Source organism: Adiantum capillus-veneris, chromosome 8 (assembly GCF_014529385.1).
Source record: "Adiantum capillus-veneris isolate H3 chromosome 8, ASM1452938v2, whole genome shotgun sequence".
In the NCBI taxonomy this organism is placed as follows: Eukaryota; Viridiplantae; Streptophyta; class Polypodiopsida; order Polypodiales; family Pteridaceae; genus Adiantum; species Adiantum capillus-veneris.
Window position 1 is genome coordinate 74,753,641 of NC_140938.1, and position 24,905 is coordinate 74,778,545.

The 24,905-nt window shown below is 42.0% G+C and overlaps 1 protein-coding gene across 2 annotated transcripts in view; it reads left to right on the forward strand.

Annotated features, from left to right (window-relative positions):
* Positions 1 to 17,011, forward strand: part of LOC147452384 (Pectin lyase-like superfamily protein) — a 49,359-nt gene extending 32,348 nt beyond the window's left edge. The window contains exons 2-4 of one of the 2 annotated variants that reach the window (XM_086518099.1): positions 14,970 to 15,301; positions 16,361 to 16,500; positions 16,606 to 17,011. In XM_086518099.1, the coding sequence (XP_086374225.1) occupies positions 14,970 to 15,301; positions 16,361 to 16,500; positions 16,606 to 16,854 (721 nt within the window). In that variant the 3' untranslated portion in view covers positions 16,855 to 17,011. Of the gene's footprint in view, positions 1 to 14,969; positions 15,302 to 16,360 lie in introns of both variants that reach the window. The other variant, XM_086518098.1, reaches the window with a different exon arrangement.
* The last annotated feature ends 7,894 nt before the right edge of the window (positions 17,012 to 24,905 follow it).

Sequence of the window (24,905 nt, forward strand, 5' to 3'; positions counted from 1 at the left end):
CGACATCGTCGGCAAGTCCATTGCATTTAGACCATTGTACGAGATTGTGCAATCAATAGCATAGGACTCTCCCGCCATAGAGAGTCGGGCCCTTGGAGGAGGGTTTGACAACATTCTGGTGTCGTATTCTCTTCTCTTTCTCTCAATCTCAGTATCTTCATTCACAATGTTCTTCTACTATGTTTGTGATCATTTGCACTCTCTCATTAAAGGAATGGAAGGCTCTCCCTTCTGTAAGTAAAAAGGAACCCTTGAGCACAGTTCGGAGCACCCTTGAGTACAGTTCAGAGCACTCATCTTGAGCAAAGTTCAACATTCACTTCCGCTGCACCTGACATTGGTATCAGAGCTCTGTGCGTGCTTCGGCTTCGCGAACTCAAGGGAGGAACCTAAAGAAGAACCCCAGAAGAATCAAGAACCTCAAGAACCAAGAACCATCAAGAACTTCAGTTGAACCAAAGAACCACTCCCAGTTTTTTTTCTTGAAGAATCTTTGAGTCCCGACCATGGACTTACCAGATCCCATTCATTGTCATGTCTTTGAAGGAGGGTCGACATCGGATCCACGAAAACCCAGATCTTGAGTACCAAGATCTCCTAGCTTTGTATGCGGATATGGAAGGAGTTGGAGACAGGATCCCTAACCTCTTCTGCATTCGCATTCGCATGTAGCGTGCATCCATTTTCCTCATCATTGAACCTTTCAAAAGGACTCCGGAACCAAACCTCAATCCATCAGCACCGGTAATGTTTTCACCACAGTCAGTGTTCGGGGAACAACTCTTGCTACAGCAGGCAGAGTCAGCACTATCTGGTATAGAGCCTAGGCTGATATTCGGCAATTGTAGTAAGGCTAGACAGTGACCCTTACACGGTGTTTGCATCGCTAGCAGTACCCACAGCACTTGCAATACCATCGGTCCTTAATTTCAGAGGAATTTTCATCATGGTGATGCATCCACAACATCAGAAGCATTCATCAGTCAGCATCAGAAGTACAGATAGAAGTTTGACAGTTGTTCCTCACGTTTAACAGAGGGGGATGTCACGTGCGCACTTCACTTGCCCACGTGGACACGCTTCTGCCATAGTCTAGCGTAGGACCGAGTCTAGCACTTTGTGAGCCTCTAGCAGGACGTGCATGCCCAGGCAGGTCACACTTGGATACCCTCTCTTGCACAAGAACGCTCATTTCATCATGCAGGCATTTTACCGCGTGAACCACCTCTTATAAGTCATTTTATTGAAAGTGATTTTTGAAATTCTTTTTGTAAGTTTGTTGGAAAATTAGGTAGGGCAAATTGCTAAAGATCTATAAAAGAAACCCATTGGGCACTCGGGAGAAGCAGGGACACAAGGAGGCAAGCACCCGCACCCAGCAGGCAGGCAACACCTTAGCAGGAGCCTTAGCGCTTTCTCAAGAAGAAGAAGAAGACCCAAATCAACCTGGCTTTTCAGATTTCAGTAGACAGCCCAGCGTTTTCAGTTTTCAGCCTTGACACCGTCGTCGTCGACACTATTGTCATTGTCGTCGAAGTCCCTATCTTGACAATGACACCATCGCCATCGTCATTGCAGATCCCTATCTTGACGAGGACACCTTCGTCATCGTCATCGCAATTCCAAACTTGATGACGACACCATCGTCGTCATCGTCACAGTCACCATCGTCATCATCGTCATTGACATAGACCAGCCGTAATCGTCGACATCATCGTCTTCGACATAGACCCCGTCGGCGTCAACATCATCGTCGTTGACATAGACCAACCGTACCCGTCGTCGACATCATCGTCTTCGACACAGAACCGTCGTCGACATCACCGTCTTCGACACAGAACCGTCGTCGACTTCACCGTCTTCGACATAGTACCGTCGTCGACTTCACCGTCGTCGACATCATCGTCTTCGACACAGAACCGTCGTCGACATCACCGTCTTCGACACAGAACCGTCGTCGACTTCACCGTCTTCGACATAGTACCGTCGTCGACTTCACCGTCTCCGACATAGTACCGTCATCGACTTTATCGTCGTCGACAAAGACCCTTAGTATCTTGTCGTCGACTTCATCGTCTTCGACATAGACCTCGTCATCGACCTCCCCGTCTTCGACATAGAACCTCAATACCTCGGTACCCCTTCAGTACTTCAGTACCCAGTACCCAGCATCAATAGCATCAATACCCATTAGCATCAGCATCTCAACGTTTAGTCATTGTATCAGTATTGTGCAAGAATAAAGAAAGTACTTGCTCCGGCAACAGAGCAAGGGGGCTCTGGAGGGTTGGGACCTGACATCCCTGTGTCGTCTCTCTTTCTTTCAGTTTAGTTCAGTTCTTTCAAGTGAAGTAAAGTGTCCCTTGTGTTTGTGTGCGGAGTACTAGATTCGAGCAAAATCCTTATTCTCTTCCGTTGCACCTGACATTGGTATCAGATGACTTTCTGTCGCTTTCGGCGCGGCCCAAAGAAGCAAGCGTTGCAGACCTTTATGAAGGTCAAGTATCGCACGACCCACACATCAGAGTGGGCCGGCGAAGAGTCCTTCCCAGGATTCATCCAAACGCTGTTGGCGATCTCCCTCGACGCCATACAGTTCGGTACAAGTACCTCACTTTAACAAGGAGGGGATGTCACGTGCACATCTAACCCTATGTGCATGTGGACAAGCTACTTCATGACTAGGGTTCAGTTCAGCTTAGGAAGTGTTCTGGCACCTTTGTGAGTCTGTTCGCAGGCCGTGCATGTCCAGGCACTTAGAGTAGTTGCATTTCCTCTGGTTGCACACAACATGATCATCAGATTACAGTCAGTACCAATCAGGAGCATTTTACAGTGCATAGAACCCATTTTTCCTATTTTAGCCATTTTTCACTTATTATCATTAAGTAACTTTGTTGGGAAACTGGGTAGGGCAATTTGGCTAAGGAAATATATAAGAAAGCTAGCGCTAGCACTTTCTGGCAGAAGAGGCAGCAAGAGTCCACCCACTCGCAGTGCACCTTCTCATCAAGTCCAACGTTTTGGCATCATATTGAGCCTAGCGTTTCCAGCAGATGCAGATCAGCCCTGGCGTTTTGTAGACAGCAGATCAAATATGGTGTTTTTGCAAGCAGCAAATCAAGCCTAGCGTTTTTGCAATTTGCAATTCATGCTCGCAGTGCGCCTTCTCATCAAGACCAGCGTTTTGGCATCAGATTGAGCCTAGCGTTTTCAGCAGATGCAGATCAGCCCTTGCGTTTTGCAGACAACAAATCAACCATGGCGTTTTTGCAAGCAGCAGATCAGGCCTATCGTTTTTGCAAGTTGCAGTTCATGCTAGCGTTTTGCATATTCCCGGAAATAAGAACCTTCATTGCAGTAGCGTTTTTCAGTTTTCAATATATAGACACCGCAGAACGAGTCCCAAACCTCGCAGATCTCACCTTCCCGCATCAGATCCTCGCCGCACGGTCAGATCAGCCAGCGTTTGCAGATTCAGCCTGCTATTCGCAGATTTCAGCATCTGCGTTTTCAGCACATCGTCGTCGTGTCGCCGTCATCGCCGTCATCAACGACACAGAGTCAGAATTCAGCAAATACAAGATTTGCAGATTTCAGTCCTTAGTGTTTTCAGATTTCAGCCGTCTCTCGCCGTCCTCATCATCGTCGACATCGTTGGCAAGTCCATTGCATTTAGATCATTGTACGAGATTGTGCAATCAATAGCATAGACCTCTTGCGCCATAGAGAGTGGGGCCCTTGGAGGAAGGTGTGACAACATTCTGGTGTCATATTCTCTTCTCTTTCTCTCAGTCTCAACACCTTCATTCACAGCGTTCTTCCACTTTGTTTGTGATCATTTGCACTCTCTCATTAAAGGAACAGAAGGCTCTCCCTTCCGTAAGCAAAAAGGAACCCTTGAGCACAGTTCGGAGCACTCATCTTGAGCAAAGTTCAACATTCACTTCTGCTGCACCTTACAATTCTACCCAAGATAAAGGAAAATAAGTGGTGGTCAATACAATTCATGTCTAAGAGGATACAACTATTCTTTTGAAGCATGCTCAGTGCAATTGTTAAGTTTTGGAGCCTCTCTCAAAGCAAGTTTTGAGCCTCCTTAGTACTCTCAATGGTCGCTCCATCAATGTTTTGGTGGATAGTGGATGCTCGAATAATTTTGTCAGCACTCAGATAGTTCAACAGCTTGGCTTGCCAACTCAGAAGGCATCTCATTTATATGATGTGGAATTAGTAGATGGATCAATTTTAACTTGTGATGAGACAATTCGACAATTGCAGTTCGGTATTCAAAATTATGCAGATGAACTAGATTTTGAAGTCGTGCCTCTATCTTATTACGACATGATCCTTTGGTCAGCATTGGTTATTCCAATATGATCCAACAATTAGCTTTTGAGGACAGACTATCAATCTGTTCAAAGATGGACGTGAATTGATTTTACACGGGCTTTATCATGCGGAACGAGTGATTCAAGCCCCTCACATGTATAAGTCAAACAGCATGATACAGTGGACTATGAAATGAATATGATCTCCGATGCAGATGCAATAATTATTATTGATGCAGAAGTTTTTCCAAGTGATACTTATTACCAGACAAAGATAAGGACACGGTTGCAGATTGCGAGTCTGAAGACGACTATGCTTTCTTTAATTCTTTATTGGATGATGATGTGCCAATTGCAAGTCATGAAGTCGCAGTTTTTGAAGACGATTCTGAAGAATTTTGGGATTCATTATTGGAAGATGATTGCAATCTCAATTCAAAATCCTCTCCAGTGATTAGTAACATTGAAGTTACCCCCTCCGAAGAATGTCTTGAGAAGATTTCTTTTTCACCAACTATTCACAGTTATTGGAAGATTTTGAACCAGAATTCTTACATCATATGAAGAATTTTGAAGATCAACCTCTTGTTGGAGGCGACCTGATTATGCTAGATTCCTCTAAAAAGTCTTTGAACAATGCAATGATATGGGATTTAGCAATCAAAGCAAAAAGGTTTCGCAAGAAGCAAAGGTTTCAAATAACTCAAAGATTGAAGATTTTCAGAGATTCAATGCTTTTCCAAGAGTTCTATCAACATCAAAAGTCATTTCTTTGACACAGGATCTCATTTTAAATGGGAGGGAATGTCACGATTGTGACTATGTTGCAGTATTACATCTACTCTTAGTTGTAGATACGCAAAGTGTCATGCCAAGGAGAACCCCTACGCTTCAATGGTCACAACCTTGCGCTCAAGAGACATGCCTCTTCGCCAAAAGCCACACTTCTTCGACGACTAGTCACACCCCTTTGCTCTACGGTTGCGACTCTTCGTCCAATGGTTGCAGCTCTTCGCCGAAAGGATGTGTCTTTACTTCTAAAGTCACGTCTCTTCACCATGAGACGTGTCTTTTCATTTGTGTCTCTTCGTCTCCTATATAAGGAGCCTATCATACTCAGTTTTCAAGCATTCATTCAATCAATCAAACACACATTTAGTCTCTTGAGTCTTAGTTTGATCTTAAGTATGAAGTTTTAAGTCTTAATTATAGGATTAGCACCGCTAATCCTCACAGGCTCCTTTTATTCTTACAAGGGATGCCAAAAGCACAACCCCAAAAGCAGTTAAACTCAAAAGCAAATTGTCCCAAAAGCAACCGGTCTTCAAAAACTGCCAAAAAGCATCAACGTAATTTTCGAAATTCTGTAGAGTTCTGCCACGTCACTTGGCTGTCAGCCCAATTTGCAGATGTCCATACTGACACGTCAGCAGTCAGCGTGAAATCCGGATTTCTGCCACGTCAGCAGATCTGTCAACATCCGTATTTCTAATCATGACACGTCACCATTTTGTGACTCAACTTCTCGAGAAGGTGGCTATGGCCGTGAGAGTCCTTGTTCTAGACAATGGGAGCTTAGAGCTACCACATATGTCACAAGGGCTGCTCTCAAGCTCTAACGGAGAGCTCCACCACGTAGAGCACGCTCACAGTAGGGGGGGTAGGAGCATTGTCAACCTCCCAAAGGGAAGGGGTCGTGCTCTTAAATAGACAGGAGGGATAGAATGGGACACTAGGAGATGAGGGAGGGTGAGAGAGAGAGCTTGCATGAGTAAGTATGCCACTTGGCACACTTATTTTTAAAACTTAAAAACCCTTCAACTTTTAAGTTTTAAAAGTGCCCAAGTCACTTAAATAGTGTGCAATTAACTCACAGATGTTAACATTAATTCTTCCAACGAGAACATCAAAGGTTCCCCGACACAATGCCGCACCGGCACTGCTCCCGCATTACCTGTTCACACTTGCCCGAGCACAGATAGTTAAATTGATTATCCTAGGGCCTTATTAAAAATAATGAAGACCTTACGATTACTATTCTAAGGATCCCATCTCATTCTTGTGCTCACACTGACTTGCATAATTTTTCTGTGCTTAAAATCTGAGGCTATTGTCTACTCCTTTGAAGGCCTGATTTTTCAATCACTAAGGCTTCATGATATTTTTTGCTAGGGTCTCCTTGAGGTGTTCTAGCCCACATTTAGACACACCTGAGGCCCTAGAACTACTAGTTCTATTTTGATATGCACACAACTATTAAATAATTATTTTTGGTAAATAAATTTATTACTTATAAGATAATTATTTTCTGGTAAATAAATTAATTATTCACAAAGACTTCTATACAAGGCATTGCTAGTAGAAAAGACAGCCTTGAACTTGGACTTCTTATGGTTAAAAAGTAAGAATGTAAATGTAGACAAAGGAAGAAAGAGATTCACCTGGATTGTAGATGATATTGATATCATATCTTGGTTAGATTTTTTTTTGGACAATTTATATATAACCGTCGGTGACTCTCTTTTCAAGCTAACAATTGGTATCCCTATGGGCACAAATTGTGTTGTTTTTCTTGCTAATTTCTATCTTTTTACTTATGAGTTTGATTTTATGGAGCGTCTTGTCCTTGCTAACAATTGCCCAACATTTTTGCACAAGTTATGCAATGTAAGATGCTTTGTAGATGATCGTTTTGTTCCTGATGTTCCTTCTTTTCAAGATTTTATGTACTTGAATTCGAGTTTTGTAGGTGGAGGAATTTATCGTAAGGAGTTTTGTGAACTTAACTCTACACAAATAGTGATTGTTGTGCCTTTTTAGACCTTAAGATTTTTTTAGACTCCCTTGGGTTTAGAAGTAGATATCTATGATAAGCGCCTTGAACCAGAATATGCCAATCTAAATATCATCTGTATGCCTCACATTTCTTCGAACATCTCTCTTTTAGCTAAGTACGATGTCATTTGCTCTCAATTATTTAGATTTTCTCGTCTTTGTTCTAGTAAATCTGCTTTTGTTGTTCAATCGTGCCATCTTATTTCTTTACTCGTTGAGAAAGGATACTCATTCAAAAGAATCATGAAAAACGTTTGTTCATTTTTGCATCGTAATAAGTTTATTTTTAGTGTTTCTTCCTTTGGAATGTTCAAGATAATCAGTAGTAAATTCAATAAAAGTGGGGAGCTTAAAAGCCCACTTATTGTTTGACTTAGTAACACACTATTTTGTTGTTTCGATCTCTAGTGCTTCTTGTATTTTTACTCTAGCTTGACAAATGCTAGCCTTCATCATGGCTAAGTATGCCCATCACCTTTGGAGGGTGATAGAAACTCAGCTCGTTGGTTTTGTAGAGTACGTTCAAAGCATGAATGACCTCTATACAAACCTGCACCTGCCCTAGGGGATTGACGAGGTGAGTAGGGATGTCATAGCTGTTATTCAAGCTATGCATGATAAAGGTGATAATCTTATTCTTCCTATTTGGACAAGCAGCAAAGTTGAGGTCACTTATTATCAAGTTTGGATCTTTGTACTTTGGTTATTTGGAGCCTCTTCTTCGTAGTTTGTAGTAGTATTCATTTTTCGATTTCGTAATTAGCTTACGTGAGGACTTAAGAATTTGTCCCTTTAGAAGTTGTTGTGTGAAGTTTGATTTCTAGGATTAAGGTTTTAAGATGTCTTTTCCTTTTTTGTTTAAAGTTGAGTACTTGTTATAAGTTTTAGCCAAGTAAGCTGCGTCAACTTATTTTGCGCGTCCCTTTTCTAAAAACATTTTTACGTTAATAATGTTTTGTATTAGCTAGTTTTGTTTCCTAAGAAATAAAGTGATTTAGTTTTTTTTTTTGCTCTTTCTTTTTGTCACGTGTACATCTAACCCTGTGTGTATGTGGACAAGCTACTTCATGACAAGGGTTTAGTTCAGTTCATTTAGCCTAGCTTAGGAAGTGTTCTGGCACTTTTGTGTGTGTTTGCAGACCGTGCATGTCCAGGCACTTAATGTAGATGCATATCCTCTGGTTGCATACAACATGATCATCAGATTACCATCAGAATCCATCAGGAGCATTTTTACAATGCACATACCTATTTTCCCTATTTTAGCCATTTTTCACTTATTATTATTAAGTGACTTTTGTTGGGAAACTGGGTAGGTCAATTTGACAAGCAAGTATATAAGAAAACCCAGCGCTAGCACTTTTTGGCAGAAGAGGCAGCAGGAACCTTGTGTTCAACAGTGTACCTTCTCGGGAAGACCCCCGGGCAGTCAACCTAGCGTTTTCAGCCAATAGAACCAACGGTTTTCTCAAGTGTAGATCAGCCGAGCGTTTTGCAATTTGTAGATCAACCTGGTGACAGCAGAAGATCAGCTAGCATTTTTGCAGCAGGACCCCAAATCAGCCTAGCATTTTCGGACAGCAATTCAGCCTCAGCGTTTTGCAGTTACAGAACCAGCATATAGATCAGCGTTTTCAGTTTTCAGCGTATAGACTCCGCAGATCAAGCCCCAAACCTCACAGATCTCCCCTTCCCGCAGCAGATCCTCGCCGCATGGTCACATCAGCCAATGTTTGCAGATTCAGCCAGGGAAACGCAGATTTCAGCATCTGCGTTTTCAGCCCTGTCGTCGTCGCATCGTCATCATCACCGTCGTCACCGCCATCGTCACCGACATAGAGTCAGAATTGAGCAGATACAAGATTTGCAGACTTCAGCCCTAGCGGTTTCAGATTTCAGCCCGTCTCGTCGTCGACATCGTCGGCAAGTCCATTGCATTGTAGAGATCTGTGCAATCAATAGTAGACCGCTCTCGCCATAGAGAGTGGGGCCTTGGAGGAGGGTCTGACAACATTCTGGTGTCGTATTCTTCTCTCTCTATCTGTCAGTCTCATGCACCTTCATTCATAGTGTTTACCACTTTGTTTGTGATCATTTCCACTCTCTCACTGAAGGAACGGAAGGGTCTCCCTTTAGCAAGTAAAAGAAATCCTTGAGCACAGTTCGGAGCACTCATCTTGAGCAAAGTTCAACATTCACTTCCGTTGCACCTTACATTGGTATCAGAGCTTTGGCAGTGTTCTGTATCACTCAAGGAAAAAACCACAAGAATTTTTTTGCTTGTTGCGGTCGCACATAACCCAAGTCCACTTGGGCGTGCCAATTTCTAATCGTGTTTTAAAGAGTGACAGGAAACCCAAGAAAGAAGGTCTTGTCAAGCCTCCCCTTGTGCCTCTTTTCACTTATTGAGAGCGGACCGTGCACTTAGCGGCCGACCAATCGACGTGAGGTGGGAAAAAGCAACCTTGGTGTGAGCGCAAGGCCGCCAAGGGGTGCGCCCGTGGGAAAGAGAAGAGCTCGGGTAAGAGAAGATTCTTCTCTAACACAGATTGCAAGCTAAAGAAAGAACCTCAAGAACTCAAGAACCTAAGAACCCATGTTCCTCGTGAACTTAAGAACCCAAGATCTCAGTGTATGGTCATCACCTGAAGCGGAATGGATACTTCGGATGGAAGTGGTGAGCATGGAAGTGGCGAAGAAGAGTTTTCCCCACCAGGAGGTTTTTCCGACCCTCCCCCTTCCCCATTTACGCGAAGGATTGTACCAAATCCTATGGAGGCTTTGGTCAAGTCGATGATGGACATGATGTCACAACAAGAAGCGAATCGCGTTGTCTTGGAGCGCGAGCGCGAAGAAAGAAAGGCAATCTTGGATTGCGAGCGCGAAGAGCGTAAAGAAAGAAAGGCAATCTTGGATCGCGAGCGCGAAGAAAGAAAAGCAGAATTGGATCGCGAATGCGAAGAGAAAAGAGCGGCCTTGGAGTTAGAGCGTGACGCGCTGCGAGACCAACGCATGCAAGAGTTGATCCTACAGGTACTCACCTCGAAACCCGAGCCGGCCAAAGAGGTTGGAGGTTCATCCAGTGGCGAAGCCAAGATTCGGACTCCAACAACCCCATCACCAAGAGGTTGACGTTCAGTAAGTGTGATGGTAAGATGGATGCTATTATTATTCATTCTTGGTTGCATCAATTTAATGCTTATTTTGCGACAACTAAGAAGACAGGAAATAGCAAGGTCTTGACGGCAGCTATGTACCTTGCCGCTGATGCCCTTAATTGGTACCACGCATGGCAAGAGGCACAGTTGGCCGCGCACCTAGAGGAAGCCGACGGAGACGCGCCCCTTTCCTTCAATTGGGCCGACTTCCACCACAGTACCTAGCACGGTTGAAAGATGATTGGCGCGGTCTCAAGCAAAATGGTATGCCCGTTATGTCTTTCTCTAATTGTGTTTTGCAGCTCGGCACCCAATTACGCAAATCGGATGATGAACGCAAAGAGGCATTCCTTTATGGATTGGACGAGTATTTTAAGTTTGATGTTGAGGTACTCGATCCAATCAATCTCAACAAGGCGATAGCGATTGCTCTCGCATAGGAGATGAAGCACAATGAGGAAAAGCCTAAGGAAAACAAGACTTCTCCAAGTACCACTCAGACTTCTCAGAACCCTCAGAACAGTAAGAGCGATAAGAATGGTAACCCTTCTAACCAATCTTCCTCTAGTCTCTCAAAAAAGAACATTCAAAATGAACCTAAGGGTAAAGGAAACACAATTGCTAAACCTAAGCTCACTCCAGATGAAAAGCCAGAACAAGGAATTTTAGGAGGATACATCACGTCGGAAGAGCAAAGCATTTATTCTAGGGAAGGTCGTTGTTATCATTGTCACATCAAGGGTCACTTAAAAAGAACATGTCCTAAGCTTGACTCTAATGAATCTAAAGAACCCACAGAATCCACTTCCTTTGTCAATGCAATAAATGAGAACACGAGTGTGACCCAAGTTTCTCATGATCGTCCCATTGATGAGTCTCTCATTAAGTGTTATGGCCATGTGAAGGGTCAGCGTTTTGTCATATTATTTGACCCAAGTAGTATGTATGATGTGATTAGTGACTCTCTTGTCGAAAGAGCCTGCTTGGAGGTTAGCAAGACATCTCCTTTCGAGGTGTTGGGCTTCTCTCTCGGTATAGACTCTCTCATCACGCAAGAGTGCCTTGATGTTTTGTTCACTGTTCAACTAGCGTCCTTCCGCAGAAAATTTGTAGTCTCTCCTCTTTCAAGATGTGATATGCTTTTGGGCATTTGATGGTTTCGTGAGCATAACCCTCTCATTGATTGGGGAGAAAATACGTTCACTTTCAATGCCAAAAGTGACTCTCACATTGTCATTCGTGCAGAGCAAGTTGTTCATTCTTTATCTCTCATTTCTAATGTGCAGGCGAAGACTGAAAAGAATCAGGAGAATAAGACTCTCTCAGTCTCTTCTTTTCCAAAGCACGACACACATGATTTGCATGATCAAGATGTGATTATTCACGAGCATGATGATTTGCATGATAATGATGTGATTGTTCACAAGGATGATGGTTTAGTTGATACTTTGTCTAGTGAAGCTAACCTCATTGTCGATTCAATCAATCACGAAGGACCGATCTTGCTCTTGAGTCGAGGTCCAAAGAACCCCCACAGGAAGTATTCTGTGTTCGAATGATTAGTCAGCACGTATTTGTTCGAGTGTTTCATTTGTGATGCTTTCTTGTAATTTAGTCACCGTCCTTCTGTGATCCTGTAACAAACTTGGACACTCCAAGTCAAGAATCAACCGCGACAGCACCAAATAACCACTTCAAAACAATTCACAGATCACAATAGATTTGCACTGGCCCGGCGGAGTTCCGTGCCTAGAGATATTGGCCCCAAAGACTGGCGCCCCTTTCGGTATTTCTTTTTGTATTAATCAATCATCAAAGTACAAGAGAGCGGTTAGGGTTTCACTCTCAGACTCTGCGTCCAGATGCTCTGAGAAGTGAGGCCCTCACCACTAACTGATACCACTGTAACAAACTTGGACACTCCAAGTCAAGAATCAACCGCGACAGCACCAAATAACCACTTCAAAACAATTCACAGATCACAATAGATTTGCACTGGCCCGGCGGAGTTCCGTGCCTAGAGATATTGGCCCCAAAGACTGGCGCCCCTTTCGGTATCTCTTTTTGTATTAATCAATCATCAAAGTACAAGAGAGCGGTTAGGGTTTCACTCTCAGACTCTGCGTCCAGATGCTCTGAGAAGTGAGGCCCTCACCACTAATTTAAAGGTTACAAGGGATGCCCAAAAGCAGAGCCCCAAAAGCTTTTAAAATCAAAAGCATCAGTTCTCTCTCTCTCTTAGAGTCTTTTCCCTTTTTTTTTAAAAATAAAAAAAAGCAAAAGCAAAATTCGCGATCGGCATTTTCATTGTGATTTGCCACAGTTGATTGATTTAGATCAGAAAGTCAAGATTCGACCCCATTGTTTGCGTGTGTTTGATGAACGGTTTGGCACTCCGTCTGTGTTCATCTACATTGCATGCACAGTCTTTAAAGAAGACTAGAATTTTTCCAGTCACTTTACATGGAATGGGTATGTTCATGTTTTTGTGTTGGAAGTGGTTTCAAGAATTTGCATCCTCGGAGATTCTTGAAGAAGGTACACACATGACTATAGACGAAGTTGAAGCATTGAAGGCATAGTTACCAGGAACGGGAACGGGGAACGGGAACGCGGAACAAAATGCCATTCCTTGTTACGGGTACTCACGTTTGAAACACGGAACGAGGATTTGGAATGGGAACTTGGAATGGGAACGGGGAACGGAGACCTGAAAACGGCCATTCCCTGTTACTATGATTGAAGGAGCCACAGATGACTTTGTGTCGCTTTCGGCGCAGCAGCGTTTTGCAGTTTCCCCGCGATAGAACCAGCATATAGATCAGCGTTTTCAGTTTTCAGCGTATAGACTCCGCAGATCAAGCCCCAAACCTCGCAGATCTCCCCTTCCCGCAACAGATCCTCGCCGCATGGTCAGATCAGCCGGCGTTTGCAGATTTCAGCATCTGCGTTTTCAGCACGTCGTCGTCGCATCGTCGTCATCTCCGTTGTCACCGACATAGAGTCAAAATTCAGCAGATACAAGATTTGCAGATTTCAGCCCTAGCGTTTTCAGATTTCAGACCGTCTCGTCGTCGTCGTCGTCGTCAGCAAGTCCATTGCATTGTAGAGATCTGTGAAATCAATAGTAGACCGCTCTTGCCATAGAGAGTGGGGCCTTGAAGGAGGGTTTGACAACATTTTGGTGTCGTATTCTTCTCTCTCTATCTCTCAGTCTCATGCACCTTCATTCATAGTGTTTACCACTTTGTTTGTGATCATTTGCACTCTCTCACTAAAGGAACGGAAGGCTCTCCCTTCCGCAAGTAAAAGGAACCCTTGAGCACAGTTTGGAGCTTGAGCAAAGTTCAACATTCACTTCCGCTGCACCTTACTTTTTTCTTGTGTCCCTTGCTTTTAGCTCTTATAATTCGTAAGTTCAAACTATTCTAAACTTATGAAGGTATATATATAGATATTGTTACAATTATAAAATAAATCATTAAAATGATTTATTAATAAGTTTGACCAAGGCTAAGTTTCTGAGTGAAAATGTCGCATTTGATGTCTTGTCCTCTCGCTCATTTCAAGAGCTTCAAGTCAAAAGAGAGAGAACAAATATATAAAAAATAAACAAAACAAACCAAAATAAATAGACACAAAGATACACCTCCTAGTGACATACTGTTCTGTAGCATTGTTCCACAGCCACAGAGGTGTCTCCTCTAGGGCCCAACAATCAGCCAGTCAGGGTGCCAATCCACCATGCAGGGCTTGTATTTTGGGACCTACAAGATCAGCCCTTCATATGGGAAGCTTTGAGCAAGCTTCCAAGAACTTAGAAGACAAAAGCTGTATCCTACAGACCAGAATCTACACCAGAGGTAGATCATGCAATAGCTACTCCAGGATCAGCTCATTAGGAGGGAATTTTCAGCTAAGATAGAGGATAGTCTAGAGTCTCTAACCTATTCCCAATAGGTATCTCTATAAGGGTGTTGCTTGTAGAAGGAGATTCAAGCATTTCGGAGAGGGGATAAGTGGTGCCAAGCCATTTATCTCCTGGATCTGCAAATAGACTATGATTGCGTGAGTATCAGGTACAATCTTGTGTACACAGGGTTTCTACGAGTCGGAAGCAAATACTACTTGGCAACAGGGAGGGTGATCCATGAGAGGGGACACACTCACATGCACACGTCTGCAGTTTACAGAAAATTTCAGTTTTCTTAATGTTCATCTTTTTGGGCCTGGGAGTTCAGTCTACATTACTCTTTGATGTGAGTACATTTTGTACACTTGTGAGTCTTGGTTGGGTTCTATTGTTCTCTCGACATGGCACTGCAGTTCTCACCTGTTGTTTGAACTTTCAGTTTCCAGTGTTTTAATGTAATAGCTTTTAAGTGTGAATCTAACATTATTATGTCTGCTTTGATTTGAAGCTCCCAATCTCGGAATGCCAAGTCTCAAATTTTAAATTTCCTGTCACAAGATGCATTCTTTTGCAAACTTGGCACTCTCAAATGCAAATGCACAAATACAACAAATGCTTGCAACTGTGATTTTACATGAAATTTAGTACGAGGGATGCAAGGAATCTGTATTTCTGGCTTTCAGATGAATTTATTTCAAGACATTCTGAGTCAGACTTTGGATCTCTTTGCAGCATCCATGTGGTTCGCTCCAACAATATATCCATACACCATGTCTCTATTCTGGGAGATTTTGACACTCCCAACAATGATGGTATTGACATCGACTCTTCCAACAACACATCCATTTATAGCTGCAATATAGATACAGGTGATGATGCCATCTGTCCGAAGACAAACGATGGTCCTGTGCACAACCTTACTGTATCACGTTGTTGGATTAGAACCAAATCATGTGGAGTGAAGCTTGGAAGTGCCAGCACTTCTGATTTCTATGGCCTTAGATTTAATTGGATAAACATAACGGAGTCCCATCGAGGAATTGGACTTCAGCTCAGGGACTCAGGTCAGTAGGACTTGCATTTTCTTTGTTCGCTCTGTGCTATGTATAGTTGGAAATCAGGGAGCTAGACCTCCTACAATTAAGCAACAACCTAAACAAAGGCCAGGGGCAAGTGGTTGTCATGATAGTTTTCTATATCGCTATTCTCTGAAGGGTGGTGTTTTATTATTCCTGAATGCTGAGAGCCCAGAGGTGCATGAGTGAATGGGTTGCAAATTTCTGCTCCCTTAACCTCAACTTTCCAACATTTGTTCCATTTTTTTTCTTTCTTTCTTTTTTTCTTTTATTTCTTGTCTATGTATATGTAAGCAAATACCTGTTGTGTTTTAGTCCCATCTGTAATGTAACTACAGATCTTTCTGATCTTTACAAAATTTACTTATTTTTGGCATACCCAAGGCCTTAGTAAAGCATGAAACTCTTGGGAGCAATTGTGAACCATTGGATAAAGCTTGTCGATGAGTGCCACATGGCAAGTTTATGATGGTAAACATTTTTTCTTCCTGTTTCTTTTGTGCCACTGTGAGAGATTGTTGACATTTGTTTTCCTAAAGAGAGGGGGGCATTGAGTAGTGGGTCACACACCTTCTTTTGATCCTCTTATGTAAGCCATTGTGACTTTTCACCTTGTTTGTTTTTAGATCAGAGTATTGTGCCATATCTTTGAGCCATGATCGCACAAACTCACCACATGGACCTGTCTATGTGTGGGAGAGCTCACTTTGATATCTAGTCGTGAATGCACCATCAGGCACCGACAATGCTTTTTAGTCAAGCTAAGCTTTTACCGACGTCAACCAGTTTGGGCATAATACGGTTGCTACCAGCTTGCTAGCTATATGTCTGGGACAGAAGTAGTAAGGCCACTTATTGATCTATACACCCACATACTCATAATTAACCATTCTTCTTGGGCACTACCATTATGGGTAACGCCCAATCTGTATGTTTCATCTCATAGATAAATTCAGTCTCCTTTAGTTTTCTATCTCCTCGTTGATTCTTTGCAAAGGTTTTGTTATAGGTGTATGGTCTCCTAACTCTATGTTGGTGTGGACGCAGGAAATATCTATGATGTCATTTTCTCGAATTTCAATATCATGACAAGGTACTATGATCAGTCATGGTGGGGACGTGCAGAACCGATCTATGTAACGTCTTGCCCAAGGTCACCGGCAACAGTCGTAGGCTCAATTTACAACGTCAGTTTTGTGAATATAACTGCAGTTTCAGAAAATGGAATTTTTATGTCAGGGCCGGAGGGGGGTCTTTTGAGGGACCTAATGCTTGAAAATATACAATTGCAGCTGCAGAGATTCACTAACTACACGGGTGGCCTTCTGGATTATAGGCCAGGATGTCAGGGCCTCGTCGACCATCAAAACTCCGGTATTTTCATTGAAAGAATCTCCAACCTACTGTTGAATAATGTGCAAGTTTCATTTGGGTCTGATCTGCAAAGGCCTTTTGTACCAATAGAGATCGCTCCTGCAACCATACCAGAAAGTATTGAATTTGTAGATTTTTCTCTCTTCTATCAAACATCTCTTGGGTGAATTTGACATGAGGAGACTACTAAGATTCATTATATTATAGCTCAAGCCCAACATTTTTTCCCCATTCAAGAATTGTACGATATGAACAGTCTTGACACGAGTCACTATGAGTATCAAAGATGATGTACAATTAAATCAAAGGTTTTTAGTTCTGAAATGCTCCAACCTCTGCAGATTTTGGTAGCAGAAAAGAATTTTTAAGTTTCTCCTTATGTCAGTTCAGCACATGCAACTCCCCGCTGACCATAGCTTTATTGCTGCTGCTTACCAAGGTAAGAAATGTGTCTCTGGTGTTACTTGTGGATGCTATCTGTAGTAGGAAAGCAAGCCTACAGCTTGTTGGATGGATTTTCAGGACAATCAACTTGCCATTTTCAGGACACTTGATGGAGTGTACAATTTTTTTGCTTTCTACATTTGGACATGGTAATGTAGTGCTTGTGAGGATCACTAAAAGGGCAATTTAGCAATTTTTTAAGAAGCACAAACTACACAATTGCCTTGAAAATATGGAAATACGTCTTGAAAGATTGGTTGTTTGACAAGGTGGATTTTGGCAACACTTCTATATTGAGATCCGAATTTCTTTGTGACTTGTAAGGCAATCATCCTTTTCATAAACATGGCAAATAACAAGGTGAAAAGTCACAATGGCCTACATGATGAGAAAGAATGTGTGTGACCCACTACCTCACACCCCATGTAATAAAAACAAGGTGAAGTTTCACATTGGCATTCTAAAAGGAAGACATGAAAGGAAAGTCATCCAAGGTTGTGAAATGAAAAAACCCATCAATTGACAAACTAAACAAACGAAGTTTCCGACTATTCACATGAAAAGGTAGGGTCAATCAGTAATGGAAACAATAAAGTTTCAAATGTCTGCATAACTCTCTTGTCCTCTTAAGGCTTCCTCTAGAACGCAATAGGGAAACATGTCAATTACCACATAAGATTGCCTACATATACTGAGTTATTCTTAGTTAATGCCCCTCTTACAAGAAATGCTAAAAAAAAAGTTGGCCATTGTTAACTTGCTTTGTGGCACTAATTGACAAGCTGTCATGCCATCCACAATTGCTTTCAAAGGTTTTTTGAGGTCTTTCGCAGGCCAAAAACGTATTTAAGTCAAAAATCATCAGAGGCATTCATTCCTATAGTAGTGATGGATATTTTAAGAAGAGAAGAGAAGTGATTATTAAATTATACAAGTGAGATTAAAATGAGAGTGCAATTGTGCATCAAGAATAGACCATGTTGGTTGTGTACTAGTTTACATAATTGGTCAAGTATGTAAATAGCTCTCATGTGTTAATTTGGGCACTTTTATAAAGCACATTGGAATAACAACAATATCCAAAAAGTTATTCTTGTTTATTCTATATCAACATTTCATTTGGGTATTAATAAAGGGACCTTTTGACAAACTGAAAACAAAAGAAGATTTCAATGCTTCACATGAAAAAGTAGGTCCAATCAGCATATGAAATAGTAAAATATGAAGTATATGCCTAGCTTCTTCTCTAATGCTAGTATGAAAATGTGCCAAAGCATCAAAAGCATTTGGAATGGGGAGAAGCAACCAGATACTTCAAGAACTCCATCACTCATTGGTCCCCCTAGCTATCTAAGGCTAGAAGTGCTTTACTAAGTCCATTTTGGAGAGAAGTAACTAGAAGAATCAACAACAAAAGATTAAAGCATTTAACACAATCTTGGGATAGGCTGCTAGCCTGAGGTAGAAAGATGCTGACTAGTTGGTTACCTAGTACAACCTCAAAGAAAATGAAAGACTACTGGTCAACAAAGTGGTTGAAGATCTAAGCAAGGTTCCAGTGCACATTATGAGGCAGAATTTTATTGAAAAGTGGCATTGGCCCAACAACAGGAACTTTGCTCTACCACAAACTAAGGGAACATACATCAACAAAATTAACAAGTTGCAAGTAATATCTAAGATCCTCCATGGTCTAGCATAATGAAGATCTTCCTGTGGAAGGTGATTTGGGGGATAATACAAACTGGGATCGAGGTAAAATCCATAGGGACAAGCTCAGATGTGTACTTAGGATGTAAAGCAGCAATCAAAGATCCTCTTCATCTTTAAAAAAGACTACCTAGCCATGATAGGTCTAGCAGAAAGACGTAGGAGGTCCACTTTTTTAAGAATGGTATGATTGTAAGAGGAATGGTTCTAAAAAATCAAGCCATCCTGGTGTGCATACAGATAGTCCGATTATGCTATCTCAAACAAGGTTGGAAATCAAGAAACCATAAGTTTTTGAAAGAAACCTAGTGAATCTCTCTATTGGAAAAAACTCGGAGGAGTGAAAGCAAGCACTCTTCAACATTGGATTCTCGTCTTGAAGTGAAACTGTGTAAGTGGGTATGAAAAGGTAGAGATCTTTTGTATCTTTTTAATCTTCAAGGCAGAAGATGTGCTTGAGACTTAATTATACAGATAATATAATAACTCTATCACTCACAATTGTGAGTATGGTTAAAAAAATATAAGACATTTTGATGGAGTACTAAAACTACACAAATGCAAAAATGGGTTTCAATAATTTGACCTTTACTCTCTTAGAAACTTCTCCATGTAAAGGATAATGGGCAATCCATCATGATAGTTTGATATGATTTATAGTCTTAGCAACATTCTCTTGTGGAAATGCACACTCAAAAGAGAATACACTTTATCAAGAAATTAGCTTGGTTTTGGAAAATTCATCAAATGTGTTAGGGCATACAAATAATATTGTTCAAAAGTTATTGAATAGCTACATTTTCCACATGATTGTATTTTAAGTCATAATTGTGTTCAAAAGTTATTGAATAGCTACATTTTCCACATGATTTATTTTAAGTCATAATTGTGATAGTTTCCTTTGGAGTCTCTCCTCCTCAGCCCAAAAAAAAAAAAAAGAGAAAAAAAAAGAATCTAACCACGTCTTCTTCTTGTAAAGAATATTCTTTGTTTCCATCTTTCGGAAGTAATGTGTCTAGACACACTTACGACCCTTGGAGACACTTTTGTCCACCTCTTTTTCCCCCGTGCATTATACATTAGCCACGGCCCAGAGAGAGGGAGGAGGGGGGTCACTCGCTAATGTAGCCATAGCACGTGAGCTCAACAAATAGGGGGGGTTATTTAGCTCTCCTTTTTTTGTGTGGATTTTTAACATACACAAGGGTACCAATCAAAGGAGGATATACAATGATTGAACTGGAAAAGGCTTTGTTATATTCATGAAAAATATGAGGACATGTGATATGGAGGGCTTACATATAATAATGAGCTTCTCTAGTATATGAGATGGCGCAAAGGTTGCTAATGTTTTGGTGGGTATAGAATAAAAGTTATAATCAATGTAGGTATTTTACCAAAGATCAACATCCCTTCAATTGGTTTTTCTATTCACAAACCTTCGGAGCATCTTCCTTGATTCGCTCAAAAGAAACGTTTCAAAATCGTACCAGACATACTACCACATAATGTGAACCTAGCCTAAACCCCACCATCTTGTGTGAGCAAAAGAGTAAGGTGCACCAATAGGGGAAGACATATGAAACATATAGTTTTGAGCTAATGCTAATAGCACAAAGAGTTCAGCATTTGCTCATATCATGTGAACCCTAGGCATTAAGAGCCTTATATTGTACCCTATGATTTCATGTGTCTTATAAAAAAAGGGCCTTGTAATCATAATAAGCACCACCACTATCACTTACCCGCCATCATACCCATAGGAGCTCACAGTTTTATGGACATGCCAACGAAAAAAACTATGTTAATGTCCCCAAAGAGTTGGTCTAACGGTAAGGCTTTGGCCTCTCAACCTACAAGTTGTGGGTTCAAATCCCTGTTGGGTCACACTCTAGAGGGACACCTTGTGCTCACTTGGTGTTCGCGTTGCTAGGGCTTTTAACCTTGGACATTCGAGTACATCCTCCTCCTCGCCCAAGGAGGAGGTTCCTAGCTGGGTTGCTACGAGTTCTCTCCGTCGTTCCTAGCACGTTGTGCATCAATTAGGTGGCCACGGTGATGCCTATGTGTGGCTCTTGCCCAATGGTACGCGTCCCTTGCCCGACCAAAAATTATAATCTAGTACTTGAGCTGTCGGATTTTGGACAACTCAATGTCTGTAATAAAAAAAGCACTTTACTTATGTTGTAGGAGAGTTTTTGTGTGTTGCGCGGCAAGAAGACCTTCGTACTCAAAGACTAGTCTTTGCCCCCCTCCCTTGGACCTTGACGGCGTAGGGAAAGATCCTTTTCTTACCTTTCCTTCCAAATCATTGCTCCTGCAGCCCATGCATTTGCAATGATTACAGAGAAAGGTCCTTTATCCAATCCTTCATAAATTATGGCCAAGATTATGAGGGATGTACACATTTTGTGCATATCATATTTAGTAACCTTCATAATACATATGCAAGTTAACTTTCTTACAATCATGAATTTTGTATTGCTTTTAACCTTGGACATTCGAGTACATCCTCCTCCTCGCCCAAGGAGGAGGTTCCTAGCTGGTTGCTACGAGTTCTCTCCGTCGTTCCTAGCACGTTGTGCATCAATTAGGTGGCCACGGTGATGCCTATGTGTGGCTCTTGCCCAATGGTACGCGTCCCTTGCCCGACCAAAAATTATAATCTAGTACTTGAGCTGTCAGATTTTGGACAACTCAATGTCTGTAATAAAAAAAACACTTTACTTATGTTGTAGGAGAGTTTTTGTGTGTTGCGCGGCAAGAAGACCTTCGTACTCAAAGACTAGTCTTTGCCCTCCTCCCTTGGACCTTGACGGTGTAGGGAAAGATCCTTTTCTTACCTTTCCTTCCAAATCATTGCTCCTGCAGCCCATGCAATTGCAATGATTACAGAGAAAGGTCCTTTATCCAATCCTTCATAAATTATGGCCAAGATTATGAGGGATGTACACATTTTGTGCATATCATATTTAGTAACCTTCATAATACATATGCAAGTTAACATTCTTACAATCATGAATTTTGTATTGCTTTTAACCTTGGACATTCGAGTACATCCTCCTCCTCGCCCAAGGAGGAGGTTCCTAGCTGGTTGCTATGAGTTCTCTCCGTCGTTCCTAGCACGTTGTGCATCAATTAGGTGGCCACAGTGATGCCTATGTGTGGCTCTTGCCCAATGGTACGCGTCCCTTGCCCGACCAAAAATTATAATCTAGTACTTGAGCTGTCGGATTTTGGACAACTCAATGTCTGTAATAAAAAAAGCACTTTACTTATGTTGTAGGAGAGTTTTTGTGTGTTGCGCGGCAAGAAGACCTTCGTACTCAAAGACTAGTCTTTGCCCCCCTCCCTTGGACCTTGACGGTGTAGGGAAAGATCCTTTTCTTACCTTTCCTTCCAAATCATTGCTCCTGCAGCCCATGCAATTGCAATGATTACAGAGAAAGGTCCTTTATCCAATCCTTCATAAATTATGGCCAAGATTATGAGGGATGTACACATTTTGTGCATATCATATTTAGTAACCTTCATAATACATATGCAAGTTAACATTCTTACAATCATGAATTTTGTATTGCTTTTAACCTTGGACATTCGAGTACATCCTCCTCGCCCAAGGAGGAGGTTCCTAGCTGGTTGCTATGAGTTCTCTCCGTCGTTCCTAGCACGTTGTGCATCAATTAGGTGGCCACGGTGATGCCTATGTGTGGCTCTTGCCCAATGGTACGCGTCCCTTGCCCGACCAAAAATTATAATCTAGTACTTGAGCTGTCGGATTTTGGACAACTCAATGTCTGTAATAAAAAAAGCACTTTACTTATGTTGTAGGAGAGTTTTTGTGTGTTGCGCGGCAAGAAGACCTTCGTACTCAAAGACTAGTCTTTGCCCCCCTCCCTTGGACCTTGACGGTGTAGGGAAAGATCCTTTTCTTACCTTTCCTTCCAAATCATTGCTCCTGCAGCCCATGCAATTGCAATGATTACAGAGAAAGGTCCTTTATCCAATCCTTCATAAATTATGGCCAAGATTATGAGGGATGTACACATTTTGTGCATATCATATTTAGTAACCTTCATAATACATATGCAAGTTAACTTTCTTACAATCATGAATTTTGTATTGCTTTTAACCTTGGACATTCGAGTACATCCTCCTCGCCCAAGGAGGAGGTTCCTAGCTGGTTGCTACGAGTTCTCTCCGTCGTTCCTAGCACGTTGTGCATCAATTAGGTGGCCACGGTGATGCCTATGTGTGGCTCTTGCCCAATGGTACGCGTCCCTTGCCCGACCAAAAATTATAATCTAGTACTTGAGCTGTCGGATTTTGGACAACTCAATGTCTGTAATAAAAAAAGCACTTTACTTATGTTGTAGGAGAGTTTTTGTGTGTTGCGCGGCAAGAAGACCTTCGTACTCAAAGACTAGTCTTTGCCCCCCTCCCTTGGACCTTGACGGTGTAGGGAAAGATCCTTTTCTTACCTTTCCTTCCAAATCATTGCTCCTGCAGCCCATGCAATTGCAATGATTACAGAGAAAGGTCCTTTATCCAATCCTTCATAAATTATGGCCAAGATTATGAGGGATGTACACATTTTGTGCATATCATATTTAGTAACCTTCATAATACATATGCAAGTTAACATTCTTACAATCATGAATTTTGTATTATTGGCTCAATTCTCTTGCTTACTATTATACTTAAAATAGTAGGTATAATTTAGTGAAGTTGAATTAGTGTTCATACGACATCAAAAGAGCGTTTGAGGTGGATAATGAGAAAATTGGTCATGAATTATATCCCGATCAGATGCACAAGAAGTTTTGGACAAGTTCTCACAATAATTCACACATTGTGACTTACCTCAACATCATGAGCTTCTTTGAGGGAGGCACCGCATACCTAGCTAGGTACGATTGGGGGCAGGGGACCGCCGGCCCTGTGGGGGGGCCGGTGGTCCCCTGCCCCCAATCGTACCTAGCTAGGTATGTGGTGCCTCCTGAGCAGAAGCTCATGAAAGTTATATAGGAAAAGAGGGTGGAATTTTCCTATATTTTTATTGGGACGTGACCTACACCATGTGACCGTGGGTCGGCCATCTTTGATGCAATGATACTTGTGATAGAGGTCAACAAAGAGAAAATAGTAGGGGAAGAGAGAGATGGAGGGGAAAGGAGGGTAGAGGAATGGGGTTTCTACAAGGTATGCTAGTTGTAGCTAGCTTATTTGAGAGATGAGAGAGGGTTTTTTACAAGAGGTTGCCGAAGGTGGTTTGTCATTGGAGAAGATAAATCCGCCACTTATAGCGGTAGTGGCTCTAACTTTGACCAATACTTTATTTAATGTGGCTTTGTTTCTCTCACCACTCATGCCCTAGATTTCAAATCTAGAGTGAAAATTATACAATGATCTTGTTTAACACACAAAAGAGAGATTATAAGGGGTGTAGGTGGAGTAAAAGATGATTACGAGGTTGATGTTGCTGTTCAAAATTGATGAGCATAGGCATGGCCCACCTAATTGACGCTTCCATAACTTGATTCTTTGCTCGAACAAGCTTTCCTTGCGTCATGTCGTTTGTAGTGTCATAGTCGAGTGCCTTTGCGGTTATTCACAGTGGTCATCACTTCATTGAAGCCGTTGGCGCGAAGTGCATATATAAGAGAGCATGTGCATGGGGGGGGGGGGGGGGGGGGGGGGGGGGGAGAGAGAGAGAGAGAGAGAGAGAGAGAGAGAGAGAGAGAGAGAGAGAGAGAGAAGGGACAAAAAAGTGAAAATTTCAGCCCCAAGCGAGAGAGTACCGGCAAAATATCTTCTTCTTTCTTTTCAACCCACACAATACCCACATGATCACCAAAGGTTGAGGCATAATTTTCATATTCAATACCTTGATCTCCCCGTATAATTAATGCATAATCATTAGCCTTGTTAGGAATCTGCTGGGGAAGTGGAAACATATCACCTCCCATCCTTGTTGGCTTTGAACAATAAGTGTTGATATGACCAAGTTCACCACAATTATAAAAGGTAGGGATGAACCTCCGAAGTGGCTTAAAGACGCTTG